General features: G+C 46.5%; 2 protein-coding genes across 4 annotated transcripts; both read left to right on the top strand.

Annotated features, from left to right (window-relative positions):
* Positions 1–3,150: 3,150 nt before the first annotated feature.
* MAEL (maelstrom spermatogenic transposon silencer) lies at positions 3,151–21,241 on the top strand (the record flags this gene model as incomplete). Of its 3 annotated transcripts, none has more annotated exons than XM_079761720.1 (12): positions 3,151–3,282; positions 3,535–3,627; positions 4,846–4,945; positions 6,061–6,216; positions 8,120–8,161; positions 11,724–11,848; positions 12,982–13,036; positions 13,158–13,299; positions 17,046–17,108; positions 19,686–19,818; positions 20,453–20,528; positions 21,054–21,241. In XM_079761720.1, 12 exons carry the CDS (start codon positions 3,151–3,153, stop codon positions 21,239–21,241), a joined length of 1,305 nt encoding a protein of 434 aa, XP_079617846.1. The 3 variants fall into 3 exon arrangements, with proteins under 3 accessions (XP_079617846.1, XP_079617845.1, XP_079617847.1); XM_079761719.1 differs by having other exon boundaries at positions 3,151–3,294; XM_079761721.1 differs by lacking the exon at positions 3,535–3,627.
* LOC307093623 (ribonuclease H2 subunit C-like) lies at positions 14,043–14,530 on the top strand (the record flags this gene model as incomplete). Its single annotated transcript, XM_079761869.1, is given in 2 exon segments — positions 14,043–14,106; positions 14,109–14,530. Coding segments are annotated over 2 exon segments (486 nt in total).
* Positions 21,242–22,014: the final 773 nt, after the last annotated feature.

The following is a 22,014-nucleotide window of genomic DNA, read 5'->3' as shown; positions in this document are numbered from 1 at the left end:
CAGCATCAAGAGGGGTAAGTTAGACAGAGCTCCTAGGTCTTTCTGGGATGAGGAAGTGGCGTTGGGTGTCTATGCAGCCACAGTGGCCAGCGTTTGCAGGGTAGGGTGCCAGAAGAGAGAGAGAAGCACAAAGAAAACGCTCTGGACACCAAGGGAGGCTCTTCCCTGGACCTCCAGCTGAATATGTGGGAGGAAACCACACAGTGCCGTGGAAAGAAAACCTGAAAGGGTTAGAAGGAACAATCCTTGAAATTCACCCAGGGCTATCAATACTAGTAGTTTTTGTTTTTTTTTCCATCAGCCAAAGTAGGAACATCTCCAAACTTATGGGTTGTCACACACAGTACCCAGAAGGGTGCTATATCAGCAGAGGAGAACGTTAGTCCTAAAGGTTGCTCTGATTCCAAACAATAAAGCATAAAAGCTAGCCACAAAAGAAGGAAAATCCAGACTCAGACTGTTTCTAGATAACATACCTCTGTCACAGAACCAAGCACAAGAATACTAAGGAGAGTACAAAAATATGCAGCACTCAACATGGTAAATTTTATTTTGGTCACCCAATCAAATATTACCAAGCTTGTAAAAAAGCTGGACAATATACAACCCATAATAAGGAGAAAAATTAATCAGTAGAAACAGACCCAGAAATTATACAGATGGTGGAATGAGTAGACAAGAACATTGAATAATTATAACTCTACTCCATATTACAACTATGTTATATACTATTCTAACCATGTTAAAGTAGAGGAAATATAGACCATTTAAGTAAAAATATGAAAGATATAAAAAGGCTAAAATGAAATTCAAGAGATGAAAATTGAATGATCTGATACAAAAAAATACACTAGATGGGATTAATAGATTAGAGATGGCAGAAAGATTAGTAAACATGAAAAATAGCTATAGGAACTGTAAAATGAAACAGAGAAAAGAGACTGAAGGAAAAAATAAACAGAACATCAGTAAACTGAGGGCAACTTCAAGAAGCCTAAGGGGGTGATGAGAAAACTTTGGTGGGTGATGGTTTCATAGTTGCACATGTATGTTAAGCCTTAAATTGTATGCTTTAGATATATTCAATTTATTGTACTTCAATTGTGTCACAACACTGTTATAAGAAAGCGATGTGGAACTAAAACAATGTTGGAAATGGAAGTGGGGTGGTGGACAAGTGGGTTTGTGGGAGGCTGAACAGCACCAGGTGTTAGACCTCAGTGGAGTTCAGCAACCTCAGTAGTTGAGTTTTGGCTAAGAAAGAATTCAGAGACAAGACTCAAACTATAAGAGCAAGTTTATTTAGAAAATCACAGAGGTAGAAGTGATCCATAGAAGAAACGGGCTCAGGCAACAAGTTCCAGAGGCAAAAGAAAGGCCTTGGAGCTTTAGAGAAAGAGAGAGGAAAGGAAAAGGCCTCTGGGAGAAGGGGGTTGGGAAAGGCCAGGGTGTGCTCCATAGAAAGAGCTGCACTTTGTCCCTGAACCAAGGGCTTTTATCTGGAGGCCTCAGGGAGGATCCCAGTAGAACATTCATGAGCTCCCCTGGTGTGCCCCCCTTGTGGTCTACTGATTAGCCAGCACCAGGGGGTCATTAGTCAATGCAGCTGGTCCTGATGTCAGCCCTGTGTCACTCCCTCCGATTTTGCTGCTTCTCTGGGCTTGGATGGGAGCTGAAACACAGCTGAAGCCTAGATGTCATCTTCCAGGGGTTAACACACAGGGGAGTGGTCCTGCAAGGGCTTGTAGTTTTGCTGGTTGCTAATCACCCAGGGCTCTCCACCCTGGTGAACCTCTGCACCTGGCCTAAGGTTCCTACTCTGCTCATACCTAACTGCCTGCTGCAGGTTGGGAGACCAAGTGTGGAGAAGCAATAATTTTCTAAGCTGCTTATCTATTTGGAAAGAGTGGGGTATGGATACGTCTTACCTGCATAGCTTGTTATAAAAATGTTTTAAAACAAGTATCTTAAAAATGTATGCATAGGCACTGACTGAAGCAAAATAGACTGTATTACTGGAAACCAGCGGAAGGGTTCAGCAGGGTGACTAAATACACAAAATTAACAGTAAAATCAATACCTTCTCTACACACCTGCAGTAACCAATTAGAAAATATAATGGAAACAAGAAAGTGTTCATAGTCGTATACTATGAAAAACTAAGAACAAATATACTTTAGGCACAAAACTAAAAAAACGAACCAGGCCTTTATGAGGAAATCTATAAAACTGTATTCAAGGATATTATTTTAAATCTCAGCCTCTTACTGTCTTTCCTCCCTAACACTTACTAAAAGCTGCATTTAAAAAAACACATATTCTTTGCAACAATAATAGACATAATAGACATTACTTAAGGTGAAAAACAAAACAATATTCGTTTTGTCATCTCTCTCTGCCCCTCCCCCCTTACATTGTAAATTTCTTCTTTTTTTCTTTCATCTTTTTTACGTGTGTGTACCGTTCCCGGAGGTACTGCAATACTGGGTCGATGCGCCAAGTGGACAGAGCAAGCTCCTATTCCACCTTCCTGCTCCAAAAATCCACTTAATATATTGTCCTCGGAAAGAGGACGTATCAGACATTAAACTGTAAGAACAGATACACTTGATCGTAGCCAAAAGGCCGAGAAGCGATGCCCTGTAAGTTTCTTGGGGGCAAAGATTTTGGTTGTAAGGGTCCTCACTCACTCCGTCCCCTACAGATACCTTTCACAGTGCTTGGCACAGTTGGCCCTTATAGTCGCAAAACATGGGGGGACTAGGGCACCCGCTGGCCCTCTTTTCTCTCCCTGCTGGGTTCCATACCCATATTACGCAATAATGCCCAGACATTGCTCCGCGCCTTCCCCGTGACAACACCCCGCCAATCAGAATGCTCCGTGCCTTCCCCGTGACAACATCCCAGCCAATCAGAATGCTTCGCGCCCGCGCCCACGCTCCGCCCCCGCCGCCGCTCGCGGAGGGATCTTACGTCTCACACTTCTTTTTCCACCAGCTTGGCCAATGCGGCTGCGCGCCGCGCCCTGATTGGCCAAGAGCTGTGGAGCTGGGCGCGCAGGCGCAGCCTCGGTTACTAAGGGCGGGAGCCCGGCGAGGGCGCCGGTGGCTGGTGCTGTCTCAGGTCCCTCGAAGCCTGGCCGCGTTCGCCATGCCGAACCGCAAGGCCACCCGGAATGCCTACTATTTCTTCGTGCAGGAAAAGATCCCTGAACTGCGGCGGCGAGGCCTGCCCGTGGCTCGCGTGGCGGACGCCATCCCCCACTGCTCTGCTGATTGGGCGGTAAGGCTGGAGGGGTCAGCGGGCCGGGCAGTTGGGCAAGCCGGAGGGCAAGGCCGGAGGACGAGGCCGGAGGGAAGGAGGCCTCGAGGAGGACAGCGACCCTGTGCCAGGGGGAGGGGAACCCCCTACGCCCGCCCGGGCAAACGGACGCCTGAACCGCAGCCCCTCGAAGTCCAGGCATCCGCCTGCGGGGCCAGGGCGCTCGGGCCTCACTGCTGTTTCTCTCCGTGTCTTCCCTGCAATGTCCCCCAGCTCCTGAGCCAGGACGAAAAGGAGAAGTACGCAGACATGGCTCGAGCATGGAGAGCCGCCCAGGGAAAGGACTCGGGACCTTCAGAGAAGCAGGTAAAGGTCGCCTGAGATGAGCAGCTACCTGCCTGGCATCCGGGCCCGTTGAGTAGGTGCTGGATGAGTGAACGGGGGCATGTCAGGGCAGATGGCTGGGCGTTGGGGTTAGAAGGTTTTAATTTTCCTCCCTGGTGTCAGAATGCCTGTTATTGACCCAGCAGGCTGTCCTGCTGGGGCACAGGTTGGTACCCTTTGGCAGCGAAGACCAGGGAAATCCCCTGAGGGAACCTGCAGCCCGTGGACCCTGAAGCAGTGCGAGCTGTGGCATTCAGGGCCTGTACCACCGGGCCTCTGAGGGGCCCTCTCACGGTTAAAGAACGCTTTTTTGGATATTTTAAAGTAGTTTGGGCCAGTATCTCTTCTTAAATGAACCAGGCCAGCTGCCCTATGTAAAATACTGACATAAGGAGACCTGCAGGAGTTGGCAAATGTTTCCTGCCGTACAGGTAAGCATTGAAGACGGTGAATTTGGTAAATTTCTGTGTAAGGAGAACGTAAAAATACCAAGTAAGATTGTTTTCTTGATTTATATCAAAGTGCCGGGTAATTGCGTTTCCCACTCCTGTGTTCTTTCCATTCTTACATAGTTCCATTCTTCCTCTCAACTGCCAACATTGGATTAAAACTCCAGAGAGCTTTGCTATGTTTTAGGTTTGCGAGATTTTTATTTGGGGGATTTATGTTTGGGTAGAAGCTCTAATCACTTCAATTTGTACTTATTTATACTTGCGAGCCTTGATTTCCTCCCATTCTTTTTACTACAGTGTGTTATAAGATGTTTCCCATTAGAAAGTAAGCTGTATTGTCTATACATCTCATTAACACTGGGAGTCAGCATGATCTTTATTTTAGTTTTTTGAAAAGCAAACAGTATTAGTATTTTTCAAATGATGTCCCTTTGGCCACTGGACGGGCACATATTATGACTCAGTAGGAATAGTTTAGATTATCAGTAATAGGCAAGTAGTTTTCAGCAATGATTGAATTTAAGTTATTTACCACTCACCTTTGATTCGGGATATTTATATCATTGTCTGCCTTTCCCCTTGTTGTCATTGACAAGCGTGTATGTATTTACCCATTGGGCTCATTGGCCTGGAGAGGTTACTGAAGTAATCTGTGGGCTGTTTTCCAGCTATTTTGCTAAATTTAAGTTTGTGGTATAAAGTGCCAAGCAAGAGTAAGTATGCGGTCAATCATTCTCTTCCTCTTTAGAAACCTGTTTGCACCCCACTGAGGAAGCCAGGCATGCTTGTTCCAAAGCAGAATGTTTCACCGCCGGATATGTCAAGCTTGTCTCTAAAAAATGATCAAGGTAGAGTAATCCTAACATGTTTTGTTTAGTTAAATTTGGGTGCTCAAGACACTAATATGTTGGTCAGTAAGTGCGTGTTCTGTTTATTTTGAACCTGCATTTTAAAGTAATCGATTACAGATGTTCACGAATGATGGCGCTAACGTGGTAAGAGATCAGGTAATTTGCATTTGTTGAAGTAACACTGGAGAGTTTTGTTTTACAAAAATCTGTTCTCTTGGTTTCTACCAGTTCATGTATTATCAAACATACTTTATACATTAGTGTTGATAGCTAGACACTTAAGTAAATAGGGACACATTTGTGCTATAAAGGTAAAGTTGAATTATTGATCTAGCCCAGAAAAGAACAGAGCTAATAAGAGTCCTTGCCATTCCCTTCTGGCTTATTTTTTGATATATTTATTTTTATTGATTTCAGAGAGGAAGAGAATGAGATAGAAATATCATTGATGAGAGAGAATCATTAATTGGCTGCCCCCTGCATGCCCCACAGTGGGGATCAGGCATGTGCCCTGACCGGAAACTGAACTGTGACCTTCTGGTTCATAGGTTGAAGCTCAACCACTGGTGTGGCTGTTTTTATTAACTGTGGTCTGACTTTGTTGAAGATTCATAAGCTTTCAACAGTCTTAGAGGTGGTCAGTCCTGATAATAAGACCATCCTCACATTTTCTTCTGCCTTAAGATAATGTATAGATGGTCTTGTGTATATTGGTAACCAGGAAAGGGTGAACTAAATCGTCCATAGTTTATATCAGAAATTCTACACGAATTTTTCTACACGAATTCGGACTCATTTCCCAAACCCTTATACTTGTTGACTATGGGTCATTCCTGAGATTCAGGGCTTATATTTTGCTAAATTATATAGAGTCGCTGCAAGTTTGAATTATCTTGTTGCTTCATGCAGACTGGTTACTGCTTTACCCCGTGATAAGTGCCATTGGAAAGCTTTTGATTCATTTATCCCGTGTAGCTGATTCGTTCTCTTTCCCAGCTCCTTTCAGAATATAGGAACAAAAGGAAAATGGCTCTAGAGTTTTGCTTTTGTAGAAGGGTAAGTTTGAGATGCTCATCTGTTCATGTTGTCTGTGATTTTTTTTTTTTTTTTAGCTCTCCTTGGAGGCATTTTTTATTTTTTGAACATTTTTAGCCATGGCGAGTTGCCTCCTCACTGTGAACAGCGCTTTCTCCCTTGTGAAATAGGCTGTGTGAAATATTCTCTCCAAGACGGTATCATAGAGGACTTCCACAGTTTCATCAGTCCTGGTGAGTAGCCAGTTGGAGCGGGCCTAGATCTTTAAAAGTATGGGTTTTATCTTGAACTCATTTGATACACTATTTGTTTTCTTAAAAGCTGATGTGCAACTGAGTGCTTAAACTGTAACAAGACTTCATAATACTTGGTTGAAAAACTGTTAAGAATTAGGTGTTGACACATGTTTTTGGTTTAGGCTTTTAACTTCAGGTAAGCATCAGAGTTGGATGGATGGAATGCCTGGAATCGTGTAGCCTGCTCTGTGCTCACCTGCTCTGTGCTCACCTGCTGCTCTAAATTCACCTGCTGGGGAATTTTCTAAAAGCTTTTTATACTGTGGCTCCTCTCAAGGGTTTCTTTACACCATCCTTCACCACAGCTGTCACCAGTTGTTAACTATTTATTGCTTTGTAACTTTGAGCAAAGTCCTTAACCATCCTGAACCTATTAGAGAGCGGCTCTAAGGAATAGTGAGAAAGTGTGGAAAGAGCCTCGTAGTTGCAGGCTCTCAGATGTTCTTAGTATCTCTTCTTCTCACTGTTCCACCTCATCAAAGCAGTTCATTACAAAGGCATGGGATTTGGTTTGGTTCTCAAGAGGATGGACCAGTGGTTCCCAACCTTTTACTGACCATGCCCCACCTAAGCATCTCTCAAATCCTGAAGTCCCCTCTCCCCCGTGACATAGAATTTTTATTATTCAAAAGGTGAACTCCTATTCACATGGAAGAAGCCTAAAAGGCCATTAACTTGGTCTAAACAAGCTTCCAAACAACATGGCATCCATGAAAGAGAAAAATAAAAGAATGAAGGGACAGTTGAAGTACTGAGGAAGAAATCACTAAGAAATTGTTAAAAAAAAACATGAAGTGATATGAAGAAATATCAAATAAAGTTTTAAAACATATAATAGAGAACTGAAATACATAAATATGTCACCATCTATATTTTACTTACTTTATATGAGGACCCTAGAACCATAAGAAATGCAAAAAATTCACTTTTGATAACTCATTCTTGAATTGCCCCCCCCCCCCTAAAAATCAAATCGCCCCCTGTGGGGCGTGTGCCCCAGGTTGGGAACCACTGAGATAGGGGATACTCTACCTTTAAAGGTAAGCAGGAGAAATATAACTTCTTTGTATGGAAAGTGTAAAGGAGAAGAGGTCGGGGAAAGAAGAACTTCCTCGGTTTTGTCAGTTGCTTTTAAGTTCATTAAGATGCCCAGCACGTTTTCTTGTTTCTAGATGACAGAAAACCGAATCCTGCTCATACTGAGAGTTGCTGCTCAGGACAAGCCAAATGACTACTTTCTTACATGGTTGCAAAACATGAGGAAGCTAGAGCTTGGAGACCTTTCCTCAGAGAACCTAAACTGTCAAGGACCTCATGAACCCCGAGGCCCATTCCTGGACCCTGAGCTCAGACCCTTTAGCACAAGTGTTCTTTCTAAAAAAATATCTGTTTTTATTGATTTTAGAGAGGAAAGGGAGAGGGGGAGAGAAACATTGATTGGCTGCCTCCCACACACACCCCAACCTGGGATCAAGCCTGGAACCTGGGCATGTGCCCTGACTGGGAATCAAACCAGTCACCTTCCCGTGCACAGGGTGACACTCAACCAACTGAGCCATACTGGCCAGGGCCAAGTGTTCTTTACCTAAGATTTCTTTCTTGGTAAGGAATAATTTGCCTTTTGAAGTGGCTTGACAAAAATACAAAAAGTTTTGATAGTCATCATACCTTTGGTTAAAAAACGCACGATGAAATAGGTTTACTGTCTTGTATTTTCACATAGCAGTAACAGTTACCCACCTATCTTATGACTTGGTTGTCATGTGGAATATTATTGCTGTAGGATAACCACAGAGCTGCCAGATTTCTGCTCCTCTCAGCAAAACATTTTGTATTACAGGTGAAATTCCACGAGGATTTCGGTTTCATTGTCAGGCTGCAAGTAAGTATGAAAGAGTGGGGTACATGAATGTGTGTGTGTACCTGGCTGAGACTTACTGCTTTTACCAGACACATGAAATGTCAGTTGGAAAATAACCCTAAGTTAGCTGTTGTAGACTCTTCATAGAAGTGGTCGATGTATATATGATCCTTAAAAACTTTAAAATTACATACACTTTGTAGTGTAATACCTCTTTTCCGTTATGGGGGTTGTGTTTTTATTTCCTGCACATAGCCTTTGGCTTTGACATTGGCTGCTTTTACTGGCCAGATATATAGATAAGTCTTTTAGGAGGTATCAGATTATTTAGGTTTATGGGAATTTACGGGGAGACCTTTCAGAGTCAGGAAAAAAGATGGTGCTTCAAAAACGACAGAATGACAGTGTTAAACATACAAAGGAGCTCTGAATTAACTTTTAGATGAGGAAATCAGGTTCTTATTTTCAAGTTTTCAGCAGCCAAAGGACATGACTGTATATACCTCAGCTCTTGAACTCTTCTAGAAACTAGATTTAACCAGGTTCCTGTTTGATTAGAATAAAAATTGTGATAATAGATTTATTTTAAAATTTATATTTGAAAGTGTTTAAAATTAGAAAATGTTTTTCAAATCTGCTGTAATCGGCTATTTTGTAATACTTATAAAGGTAAATGAGTGTTTTAGATTCACTTTTGGTTGTGCCCTTTGAGTTTTTTCAATAACAGTATGATATGAACACCAAAAAACAAGCAGACCAAGAGAGCAGAATGAAATACCAAAAAGACTTGTGTGTGGTACAGGTGGTACTGCATGACTGAGAGTAAATGGATTATTCAATAATGAGGGCTGAGATAACTGATTATCCACATGGTGGGGCGGGGGATAAACCGAATCTCTACCTCACGCCATAAACAAGTTGATTCCAGGTGGAGTAAAAACTGGATATAAAAATAAAACTTTACCAGAAAGTTTTATTCGTGACCTTTGTACATTCACGTTAAAGGTAGAGATTAATTTACCTGATTTTGTTATTTAAGGTTATTCTCTAGTCCTAAGGAATGTGTTTCCAATCTTTGAATTCACATTTGGTTCTTGTTAATGGTTCTGCTGAAATTATTTTTTATTTCCTGATTATAATAAGCCTCATTATTTTAATGTCTTATGTCTGATAACCATGCTACAGAGATTTTTTTCTTTTTGGGTCTATTTTAATAGTCTGTTGGTTACCTTGATGTTCAATCAAGTTATCGTATCTCTTCATGTGTCTGGTTATTTTTCATTGAGTGCTGGACAGTATGTATCATGTTTTTTTTTTTTTTCTCCCCAAAGATGATGTTGCTTCTGTCCCAAGGCTGGTCTTAACCTGATGGCCTTAATCCAATTTCAGGATTAAAACTGGGTTCAGACCTTATGAGAGTCAGTCTATTTCTAGTTGATCTTTACTAAAAAGGGGGGAAGGTGGACAGATTACCATCTAAAGATCATCAGTGAAATTTATAATTGACTTTACAGCGTAAACAATGGAAGCCAGAAGATAATTGAGTATATTTATTACAAACTAGAGGCCCGATGCACGGAATTCGTGCAAGGGGCTCTGCCCTTGCAGCCTCAGCTGGCCCTTGCAGCCCCGGCTTTGTTGGGAAGGTCGTCTGGACAGTCATTCGGTTGTTTGGTCTAATTAGCATATTAGCTCTTTATTATATAGGATACTTTATAAACACGGTAACACTGGAGTATTACTTTTAATTCTTACTAGCTCTGGGTCTGTCAACAACTCAGTTTCCCAGCCTCTGACCCTCCTCTTCCAGAATTGGTAAATGCCAAGTTACCAGGTTCAGTTCCAGGATTTCTTCTGAGGCTTTGGGCCCGTCTTTCCTCACCCAATTTGTACCTCTCCGGGCTTTCAAGCAGGTATCTTACTGGTTTAGTTTTCCCCCACTTTGCTGTTATCAGAAGTTGAACTCCCGTATCCTTTTTGTAGTTTCCAGTTTTATGCTGAATTTGTAATTTGATCTCAGATATAAACATGATTGTTTAAAATCTGTCCAATCACTTCAGAATCTGGATTATTTTTGGGTCTCTTTCTACCACTCTGTTTTGGTTCTGATTCTTGTTTCTTTGTGTACTTGGTAGTTTGTATAAAGTGTTGAAAAAATGATTTTAAAGTAATTTGAGGCTTATAATGATGTTCCTTTTCTTCGAAGAGGATTTCTGTTTGCTTTTTCTAGACTCCTGGGGCCTCACTAGCTCGCCAGGCCCCCAAAGCAGTGAACTCGCACTTCCCACCAGTCACCTCCCTCTTCTGGAATTGGCACACGACTCCAGGGGCCACTGCCCCACAGCGAGGGTCTGCTCCTGGAGTCTGTGTTCACTTCCACCTCCTCTGGTAATTCCTTGCCACTGGACGTGCTCTTGGTGTCTCCAAGCACGTTGCATTTTTGTGGCAAGGATGGTCTGAGTTACTTGGTCCATTTTTTGCTGGAAGTGGAACTCTTCTTCTTACAACTTTGAAAAAGTGGTCATTATTGTTAAGTTCTGTGGTTATTGTTATTCATTATTGTTAAATCTTATTAACAAACAGATTAATGAAATAGTGACGACACTGAGGCTCAGTCACTTCACAAACCTGTGTTTCAGTTCTCACTCCACTGCCAACTGTTAACACAGTCGTCCCCCCTTATCCACAGGGGACCTGTCTGACCCCCCGTGGATGCCTGAAACTGCAGTCCTAAGCCCTATGGATACTGTGTTCTTCTCTACAGACAAACCTGGGATAAAGTGTAACATCAATTAGGCACACTAAGAGATTAATAACAGTAATAATAAAACAAGTTATGTGAATGTGTCTATCTCAGAATATCTTACTGTACTGGCTTAGCCTTCTTCATGATTTTTTTCTTTGCAATTTCATGGATAGAAGATTCATTCTTAGGATCTTGGCAACCTTAGCATACAATTGTTTTTCTTATCTAGTCAGGAACTTGTACCTTTTCACATAAAGGAAGCCTTTCCGGCTTCTCTGTGGCAGATCCGAGTCGCAGCGCCACTGCCCTTGTGCTATGGGGCTGTTCTTCAGTGAACAGGGACTTGAACACAGGCACTGTGGCACTGGGCCGTCGATCGGCTAACTTGGACTACTAAGTGAGAAGAGGTAGTTACGTCTACAGCATGGAGACCCAGGACAAAGGGATGGCTCACGTCCTGGGTGGAACAGAGAGGGACATTGTGATTTTCATAACACTATTCAGAATGGTGCTCAGTTTAAAGCTTAAAGAATTGTTTTTGAGGCAATGTTGAATTAAATATTTTCAGATCACAGTTGAAGCAGGTAACAAACTGCGGAAAGCAAACTGGGTAAAGGGGCGCTGTGGTGCTTTCGTCTGTGACCGCAGCTGTCCCTTCTCTGTGTGTATCCCCTCCTGAGAAGGTGCCGGTAAGACAGTTAAAGTCCCTGACCTGACCAGGCTGGCTCAGTGCTCAGCAAGCACCCACTGCTCTCCTTTCTTCCTGCTTTCACGCCTGCTTCGTAACATTTGTCTGAGTCCAGTTTTGAACTCCTGCCTTCTCCTTATTTCCTTCAGGTGATTCTAGTCACAAGATTCCTATTTCAAACTTTGAATCTGGATGTGACCAAGCAACTGTGCTGCAAAACCTTTATAGGTTCATTCATCCGAACCCAGGGAAGTGGCCACCCATCTACTGTAAGGTAAAGTCCGCGGGGGCATTTCTGTAAGGCATCGCCTTAGGTGACCAAGATCCACGGAAGGGCCCCAGAGAAAGACCCTTTGCCTGTGTGTTAGCTGTGTGTGTGTGTGTGTTAGCTGTGTGTGTGTGTGTTAGCTGTGTGTGTGTGTGTTAGCTGTGTGTGTTAGCTGTGTGTGTGTTAGCTGTGTGTGTGTGTGTGTTAGCTGTGTGTGTGTGTGTGTTAGCTGTGTGTGTGTGAGCGCTGTGTGTGTGTGTGTTAGCTGTGTGTGTGTGTTAGCTGTGTGTGTGTGTGTGTTAGCTGTGTGTGTGTGAGCGCTGTGTGTGTGTGTGTTAGCTGTGTGTGTGTGTTAGCTGTGTGTGTTAGCTGTGTGTGTGTGTGTGTGTTAGCTGTGTGTGTGTGTTAGCTGTGTGAGCTGTGTGTGTGTTAGCTGTGTGTGTGTTAGCTGTGTGTGTGTGTTAGCTTGTGTGTGACTCACTGTGTGTGTGACTTACTGTGTGTGTGACTCACTGTGTGTGTGACTCACTGTGAGTCATTTTCAGTGTAATTAGGTGTGATGCCTTTTCTTCTAAACTTCTCTTGTACTAAAGGCGGCTTTGATAGATCTCGTTTTTACTTCCTCCTCCTGAAATCCCTTCAATATCCTTTTACCCTGAAGCTGGATGTTTTAGTCCACAGACCCATCCGTCTAAACAAGATTACCGTTTTATCAAATGGTCCTGCACCAATCCCTTGACACTCTTTCTTATTCTCTAGAGTTCATTTGTTCATTGCTGGGTCTAAGTTCTTCTAGGCTAGGAGCTGAAGAATTGGCTTTAACCTCACTATTTACTAGCATAACCATGAATAGATTATCTTTTTCTGAACATTGGGTTCTTCATTTGTCTACCCTAAGTCTCACTAGCTTTTCATAAAATATTTTATGAATATAGCTGGTTATTAATAGTAGTGGTCTTTTCTGATACATGGTGCTCTTTGCTATAGTTCTCATCTAGTTGACACAGACTCTCCAGTCCCTCCCTTCCCACCACCCTCTTCTGCCCCCTCCCCCCTCCCCCCGCCCAGTTTGAGAGGAGAGCATTAATAAAAAGTAACTCGGGCAGGAGAAAAGACAAGTCCTTTGTTCTCTCCTGCAGTCTGATGATAGAGCCAGAGTCAACTGGTGTCTGAAGCACATGGAGAAGGGGTCAGGTGAGTAGCCCTGAGCCCCTGCTCCGGGGACAGTGATGGCTGCGTTTGTTTCCATTTTGGTGTGCATCTCTCCGTACCTGAAGTCACTAATCCTGTCTGTTTTTCTGTTCACCAATGAAAGAAATCAGGCAAAATCTGGAACTTCTCACTGTTGAGGATCTTGTAGTGGGGATCTACCAGCAAAAGTTTCTCAAGGAGCCCTCCAAGACCTGGGTTCGGAGCCTCCTCGATGTGGCCATGTGGGATTATTCTAGCAACACAAGGTATTTAGTGGTTTTATGATAGTGATTTTGATTTCTTTCCTGAACGGAGAAAATATGGTAGGATTAGTTTTTGCCTTTCTAGGCCATATTTTCCTATCAAACCCTGGAATCCTTGCATTTCCTTGAATATAAGATTCCATTGATAGTGAGATACATTGTTACTTTGTCTACTACTAAAAACAACCCAAAACTGCCAATTAAAGTGTTTTACTACATAGCATTCTTATACTTACATGTAAGAAATATGTAAGGGAAATATATCGGCAGAAGTATTTTTTTTTCTTTGAAGTAATTTCAGGTTTAGAGAAAAGATGCAAGAATAGTACAAAGAAGTCATATATGCCATTTTCTCAGATTCACTCAATGTTTTAGTACATCCTATCTAATAATAGAGTACCATGTAAATTACCATCACTCTGCTACGCCCACGATTGGGCGGCGGGAGGCTGGGGGGCGGGACTCGGGGTGGCCTATCCGGCCATTGAGAGGCACGGATCCGCTGCCACTGAGCGGGGCTACGCTGCTGTTGAGAGGTGCAGGGGGCAGGACTCCCGCCCCCTGTGCCTCTCAACGGCCAGATCCGGGGCCGGTGAGGGGGTCCCGCCCCCTGCGCCTCTCAACAGCAGGGTAGCCCCCCCCCAGTGGCAGCGGATCCGTGCCTCTCAATGGCCGGATAGGCCACCATCAAAAGTGGGGGAGCAAGCTCTGGCCTCAGTCAGTGAGCCACGGAAACCCGGCAGAGGATGGAGAGCAGCGACGAGGAAGACATGGAGAAGCACCGCATCCACCTACGCCCCGTCACTCTGCGCACACGCTGCACCTCCTGCCCTGTGAAGTCCGGGTTAACCGGCCTGCCCCTATGGGGCGCTTTTTCACCCCGGCTATCCGTCAGGGTCCCGATGGACTCCAAGTGTCGTTTCGGGGCCGCAGTCTGAGGGGTGAGGAGGTGGAGGTGCCGCCTGGCCTGCTGGGATACGTGATGGTGATGGAAGAGAAGTCGATGGGGAAGCAGGACTTTTCAGTGGGATCCGACAAGGACGAGCAGGAGCTGGTGGAACCCCCGGAGGCGCTGGAGCGGGACTTCGACCACTTTATTCGTGCCTCCGCCAGTTTCAGCCGCTTCACCCTGTGGGGCCTGGAGAGCATCCCTGGCCCGGATGCCAAAGTGCGTGCGGCCCTGACCTGGCCCAGGCTCGCCGAAGCGATCCATAAACAGGTGCCACAGGACTGAGAACCAGCGCTTGAAACTGGAAGCCACCGATCCCTTCACCAGCTCTCCACTTTGGATCCACTGAGTCCACCACCCCAATGAGCTCTTTCACAGCAAAAACAAAAACAAAAACAAAAAAAACAAAAGTGGGGGACCTGGGTGCCTGTCTGCTCTGGCACCAGGCCTTTCAGAAGCCTCCGCCGAGCCGGAGGCTTCTGAAAGGCCTGGTGCACCAGCGGACAGGCACTCAGCTCCCCCGCGAAAAGTGAAAGCGTGTAGGGGACCCTACACGTGCATGATTCAATCATGCACTGGGCCTCTAGTTTCCTTTATAACTGTCTCTCAGCATTTATATACCACTTGAGAGTCGGCTGTGGTCATGCTGCCTTTTTACCCTCAGTCGGGAAGTGTTTTTGTGAGAACAAGCACATTTCTGCGTCTTACCCCGGTGTGATGGTCAGAGGCGGGGCTGCCCGGCCCAGGACGGCCGCCCAGAGGCCACGCTCACATTTTGCTGGTTGGTTCAATAATATCTTTTTCAGCAAAACAACAACAACTTCTAGACTAGGGTTCATTCCAGGATCACGGGTTGCGTTTAGTTATTGTGTCTCCTGAGGCTCCTTTCATCGGGGATGGTCCCTCTCTGTGACTTCCATGGCTTGGCGTGTGGAGGGTGCAGCCAGTGACGGTGTAAGGCACATGCTCACTTGGAGTCGCCTGCATTTTCTCGTTAGACTGAGGAACAGCACAGAGCGCTGTCTCCATCGTCTCATACCAGGAGACGCGTGTTTGCCCAGGGACCGATGACACTGCTGATCACCTGCTTAAGACAGTGTCCGCCAGATTTCTCCACTGAAGAGTTGGATTTTTCCCCTTATCATGTTTTGTGGGGGGGACTTTGAGATTCTGTGCCTGAAATCTATTGGTTTTGGCATCTGTGAATGATTTTCACCTGAAACTGTTACTGCTGTGTTTGTGAAATAGTGATTTTCTAATCCCATTGTCCACTGGAGGAAAGTGCTTTCCCCTTTGCGCATGCATTTGTAATGCACTTCATGAGTGTGGACTCATGGACTCCCCTTTATCCAGGGGCTGTGATGTTCCTGTGATCTGTTAACTACTCTCATGGCCAGGGCACCCTTCGAAGTAGGGTCCAGGTTGGCCATCTGTGCTGCTTTGCCTTCTGGCCCCTGTAGGCCTGGCTTGCCTGCAACGTGCCCTGCCGCGGCTTGGGTCAGTGCTTCTTCTGGAGCCCCGGCGCCTGCCAGCCAGGACAGAATTAGGAACAGGCTCTGGGTGCTAGGGGTGCTCATTCTCCTGGAGCACACTGACTGGGTGTGCTCCGTGGAGAGCTCAGGCGTGTCCGTGTACACAACCTCTGCACACGTGTAACGTAGCTCGCTCGTCTCACCGTGAGTTTGTACTAACCCTGCAGCTGCAGTCCTCCATGTGGGGTTCCTGGTGGCCACGCTTCTGCTTTTGCATTTCCCTTCTCTGCGGGAGAGCCTGGCTCCGGGGTCTGTGTGTGTGTTCATGCCTAGAGCATGTTAGAAGTTGTCCAGGATTGTTCAGTGGCACCCGTCAGGAGATAGACACACTGACTGGGGTTTTTTTCAGCTGTTTTTCAGTCTGAAGGTAATAGAAAGTAGTTTGTTCAAAAGTTATTTGGGGGGTTTTTTCCCTATCAGAGTGGTTAAATTACTCATTTGAAATATAGTTAAGTCCATTTGCTAGTTTTATTCTATTTCTTGTTTTCTCACATCCTTGCTTTTATCTTTTGAAAGTGTAGTGCACTAGCATGATTCAAACAAAAACGTGTATTCAGAAGAATCACTCACTTCAGTCTAGTTCCATAAAAAAAGCTCCTTGAATTGCATTAAATGTATAAATTAACTTGGGAGAATGAAGTCTTTATAAAGTTAAATTCCATCCAAAGAACAAGAGTTGTCTTTTGATGAAATTTGGTTCAAATCTATTTTGGGGGTCTTTCAAGTCTGTTTGAGCGTTTTTCTTGTGCAGGTCATGCGTTTCTGGGAGGAAGGCCCTGCTTCTAGAGAAACGCGCTTTATCGGGCTTGCTGACTTTCCCGGGACCAGCTGTGGCCGTCGGGCCTTCCCTAGGAAATGGCTCCTTGTACCTAGGTCACCTAGTGCATTTGAAAGTCTTCCAAGTGGTAGTCAGTCCCTCATAGTTTTTAACAGTTTGCACTCAGCAGATGTTTGCTGAGCAGGTGCATATTTACCATGGGCACTGCTGTGTGTCTGGAGCGCTTGTGTGAGTTCAAGGTACGATTGGCCTGTTGTGGTTCTGAGGGGCTTGCATAGCGTCATGAGTTTGCATCAGAGGAGGTAACATAAAAAGATCTGTTTTTTAAAAATCTACTTTTTGTGTTAAATTAGGAACCTTAATCTTTAAGTAATAGTGTCAGTTTTCCTTGAATGATTTCAACGAGGTAAATTACAAGTCTGGCATGCAAAAACCCTGAAGTGGTGCTGTCTCATAAGATCAGGAGATTAAAGTCCTTTTTTTTATACAGGTGCAAGTGGCACGAGGAAAATGACATTCTCTTCTGCGCTTTAGCTGTTTGCAAGAAAATTGCGTAAGTTGGAGAAAGAAGGCTCCTCTCATGTGGGTTCGCCATGGAAGTCTTAGTGTTGGGCTGGCCCTGGTGGTTGCATTTGGGGAGAATGGCTGTTTGCCTCTACTTCCACAATTCTTTTTCAAAGCAAAGTGGGTTTTTCCTTTCTGTTTCTTTTATTATTCCACCCTCGTCCCTACTTGTCTGGCATAGTTACCACCTGAGCGATTGGGGCAAACCTTCGTCAGCACTTACTGGAGTCTTCCCCCGAGGCTCCTGCAGGAGGAGGTCCTGTGGCCATGAGGGCCGTGCTCCCTTGTGAAGGTGCTGGAAACACAGACCCACTTTTCCTTCTTAGCTCTGGGGGCTCTGGGGTCCCTTGCACACTGAAGTAGGTGGATCTGAGGAGAGATGAGTGTTTTCAAATTGCAGCCTTGTTTCTGGTGCCCTCTCCTTGCCTTATTTGAGAATTCTAGTGATCTTTATCCTCATTCATATTCTCTTATAATGAACCTGAAATTTTATCTGATAATCAGAATATTGAGGGTTAAAAATAGGTGAAAATACTTTAAAATACCAGTAGTGGCCAGTTTTATACATGTTGCTACCATTCCTGTTCCTTCTCAGAATTGCTGCATTTCTTTTTGCCAGTTTAGAGCAGTGTCCCTGCCAGCCATGTTTTATGGGAGAAACTAGAGGCCCGGTGCACAAATTCGTGCACCAGTGGGGTCCTGCATCCTGGCCTGCGGGATCAGGCTGAAACCGGCTCTCCGACATCCCCCGAGGGGTCCCAGATTGCAAGAGGGCACACGCCAGGCCAAGAGACCCCACTGGTACACGATTGGGGCCAGGGAGAGATGTGGGAGGTTGGCCAGCTGGGGAGTGACTGTGGGAGTGCTCCAGGGCATGTCTGGCCCATCTAGCTCAGTCCCAATTGGCCGGACCCCAGCAGTAAGCTAACCTACAGGTTGGAGCGTCTGCCCCCTGGTGGTCAGTGCACATCATAGCAAGTGGTTGAGCGGCCTTAGCATATCATTAGCATATTACACTTTGATTGGTTGAACAGCCGACTGGACACTTAGCATATTAGGCTTTTACTAGATAGGACTAGAGGCCCGGTGCATGGATTCGTGCACTGGTGGGGGTCCCTCGGCCTGGCCTGCACCCTCTCGCAATCTGGGACCCCTTGGGGGATGTCGGACTGCCAGTTTTGGCTCGATCCCCACAGGCCCAGGGGCAAAACTGGCAGTCCGACATCCCCCAAGGGATGTAGTAGTGCGCTAAGTGACAGGTGGCTGGGGAGGAGCCTGGCCCCGCTGTGCCTGCCTCTGCTGCCTCCACTTGGTAGCGTACTGCCTCAGAGGCAGGAGAGGCTCGCTCGCCAGCCATGAGCCCAGCATCTGGTGCTCATCAGCTGAGCGGCGCTCCCACTGTGGGAGCGCACTGACCATCAGGGGGCAGCTCCTGCATTGAGCGTCTGCCCCCTGGTGGTCAGTGCACACCATAGCCACTGGTCAAATGGTCGTTCGGTCGTTTGGTCACTTAGGTTTTTATATATATAGACTAGAGGCCCGGTGCACAAAATTCATGCATGGGGCGGGGTCCCTCAGCCTGGTCTGCACCCTCTCCAATCTGGGATACCTCTCGCTATTCAGAACCACTGGCTCCTAAGCGTTCACCCGCCTGCCTGCCTGATGCTCCTAACTGCTCCTCTGCTGGTCTGATGGTCCTAACTGCTCTCCCCTCCTGGCCTGATCCCCCTAACTGCCTAACTGCTTAACCCTGCCGGCCTGATCCCCCTAACTGCTCTCCCCTCCTGGCCTGATCCCCCTAACTGCCTAACTGCTTAACCCTGCCGGCCTGATCCCCCTAACTGCTCTCCCCTCCTGGCCTGATCCCCCTAACTGTCTAACTGCTTAACCCTGCCGGCCTGATCCCCCTAACTGCCTATCTGCTGTTCCCTCCTGGCCTAAACCCCCTAACTGCCCATCTGCTCTCCCTTCCTCTCCACGCCTTCAGACCCCGGGGCAGGAGTGCTGAAAACTCTCCGCCGAGGCCCCCCCCCCCCACACTCCCCCTCCAGGCCCGCGGCACAGCACACCTGCGTGCACCTCCGCTGGGGGGTTGCCGCGGCCCGTCCCGATGCCCCCCTCCAGGCCGGCGGTGCGGCGGGCCTGCACGTGCCTCCGTTGGGAGCGGCCTCCACCTCAGAGGCAGCGTGACATTAGTGCTGGGCAGGCCTGCGTGCACCTCTGCTGGGGGGCCACTGCGGCCCGTCCTGATGCCTGCCTCCGGGCCGGCGGCACGGCAGGCCTGCGCATGCCTCCGTCAGGAGTGGCCTCCGCCTCCGAGGCAGCGTGATGTTAGTGCTGGAGCCTGCGTGCGCCTCCACTGCATGCACCTCCGCTGGGGGCGGAAGTCCCCGCCCCTGTCCCCGCCCACCAGCTCTGTGCACGTGCAGCCTGTTGACCGGTCGTGACTGGGACACCATCAGGACCAATTAGCATAATACCTCTTTATTATATAGATGTTTGAAGGGTGAGTGCTTGTAAGGGGGGCTGGGCAAGACCTGGTGGTGACCTTTCCTTCCCTCTGAAGGTACTGCATCAGCAATTCTCTGGCCACGCTCTTTGGAATCCAGCTCACAGAGGCCCACGTGCCCTTGCAGGATTATGAGGCCAGCAACAGGGTGACACCCAAAATGGTCATATTGGATGCAGGGCGGTACCAGGTAAGGGCTGACTTTGGAGCGCCTGTCTCTTCTCATGTCCTCGGTGTGGTCCTGGCCAGCAGCAGGTCAGGCCTTTGGGTCTCTCTCCCGTTCAAGTTCCTAAAATCTCCATGGCGTGTGGAGCCGTTCTCACTCAGGTGGCTCCTGCACAAACCCTTTGCCTTCCTGGTACATTTCCCACTCTCATTGACAGTGTGTTAAGAAAATTAAAATTATACAAACCACGTCCAAACATGTATTCCAAACTTACATATCTGAATGTAGGTAATATGCTAGTAGCTATTTAAAATCTTTACTTCAAAGATGTCTGATGCTGGAGTCAGGGTTTGATTAAAGGCTGTCTAATCTCCCTGCCCCCTGCTGCATCCTTGCTCACAAGGAGGCCGGCTCAGCTGGAGCACAGCTGTCAGGACTGCGGCTGGGATTCCCGTTCCGTTCCAGGCTGTGCTCCCTGCAGGCCCAGTTCCCCTCCAAACACTCCCCTCCACAGCATTTCTCTTTAAAAGTTGGTCAGACATTGGGAAAATGGAGGTTAGTTGTCTTTTTTAAAGAGTAATTTGAAATTGTAGTAGATGCAATATTTGATAAGAATTACCCACTCCCGCTGGTATTTTTTTTCTTTCTGTTTTTATAGAAGCTAAGGTTTGAGAACTCGGGATTCTCTCATTTCAACTATTCTAATCAGGAACCAAGATCAAACACACCCACTGGTAAGCATGTTGTATTTGATAGGAATGTATATGGAGGGCTGGGGGCCTCAGTTTGTTAGAGAGCCTGGCGTGTGGCGCTGAAATGTGCTCGGCCTGGGCTTTAGGGCACAGGGGCTGGATGAGCTGGGAGTTTGATTAGCCACTAGCGCCTGAGGCAGTTGGGATGGTGTGTTTTGTATCACTCAGACACTTGAACTCATCCTTCAGACTTGTTCAGGGCATTCAGAATAAAGCCCGTTGTTCTGTGGCAGCTGTAGTTTTCTAGTTTTGATATAATGGTGGCTTTGGGACATGGGAAAGTTAAATACCTAGTGAAGTTCAGGTGGTGCCCGGAGAGCTTCCGTCTCGGTTTCCAGGGCTGAAAACAAACAGGTGGCACTGTTGAGCCTCTGCCTCCACTGGGCTCTCAGGCATCCCCAGCCCGCCAGGCCCAGGGAGCCTGCACTGCAGTGTGAGGCGGTGGAGGGATCTCCCTGTGATAAAACTGTAAAGTGCCTTTTCTTTCTTGCATTTTCAACGTCTTAGGTGACTACCCTTCTGGGGTGAAGATTTCAGGCCCTAACAGCAGTGTTCGGGGAAGAGGGATCACGCGCCTGCTAGAGCGCATCTCAGGCTCCTCCAGCAGCGTCCCCAGGTTCTCCAGCTGTGAGACCGCGCTCTCCCCTTCCCTGTCCCCGAAGGGCGGGTACAAGTCCTTCTCCCCCCTGTCTTAATGATGGTACTTCTTCAACTCTGAAACAGTAGCCGGCCCACTTCCCTCTGATTGCAGTCCCGGACAGCAGAGCACGTCCTGGTACATGCCACCCTCTGAAATGGCCTATCTTGTACAGAAATTCTGTTGTCGTAGATTAAAAGTAATTGTGGTTGGAGAAGATTTTGGCATTTTTGCTTTTTTCTCAAGGGCTTGCTCTGCTTCCTGACTGTGTACTGGGAACGCCTTGGGAGGTTGACTTCCAGGGACAAACTGGCCCTTCAGAGGAGTGCTTTGCACACGGTACATGTGATCATCTTTTCCTCCACAGTGAAGGCATCGGATTTCTGTATGAAAGGTGTTAAGACAGTGTTGCTGTATTTTCCCCCATTATGACGTGTAGAACCTTTCTCTTGAGACCTGCTGGCTATTTTCATTGCAAATATCTAAAAAAATTTGCCTTTAATAAAAACAAAGTTTTGTTACTTAAAGTCTTTGAAATATGCTGACTTTGGCAAAAGGAATCATTTGAAGGAGGAGAAGCCAAGATGGGATTATGTAATTCCCCCAAATCACAAGGCTAGAAAGTGACCGAACGCCAGGTCCACTTGAGCACGGAGCTCTCCTCACCCCGCCCCGGCCGGCGCCTCAGAGTCGGTGTGCCCTGCGCGTGGCTGACTCAACCGCTCATGTTCTCTCAGATAGACGTTTGCATATTTCCTGGTCAAATCAATGACTTTTCTTTTGTAACCCTAATATAATACTTCCATAAATGCAAAGAAAGAAGTAATAGAG

This window comes from Cnephaeus nilssonii, assembly GCF_951640355.1.
Source record: "Cnephaeus nilssonii genome assembly, chromosome: 21".
Classification (NCBI taxonomy): Eukaryota; Metazoa; Chordata; class Mammalia; order Chiroptera; family Vespertilionidae; genus Cnephaeus; species Cnephaeus nilssonii.
This window is presented reverse-complemented; position numbering and strand designations above follow the sequence as displayed.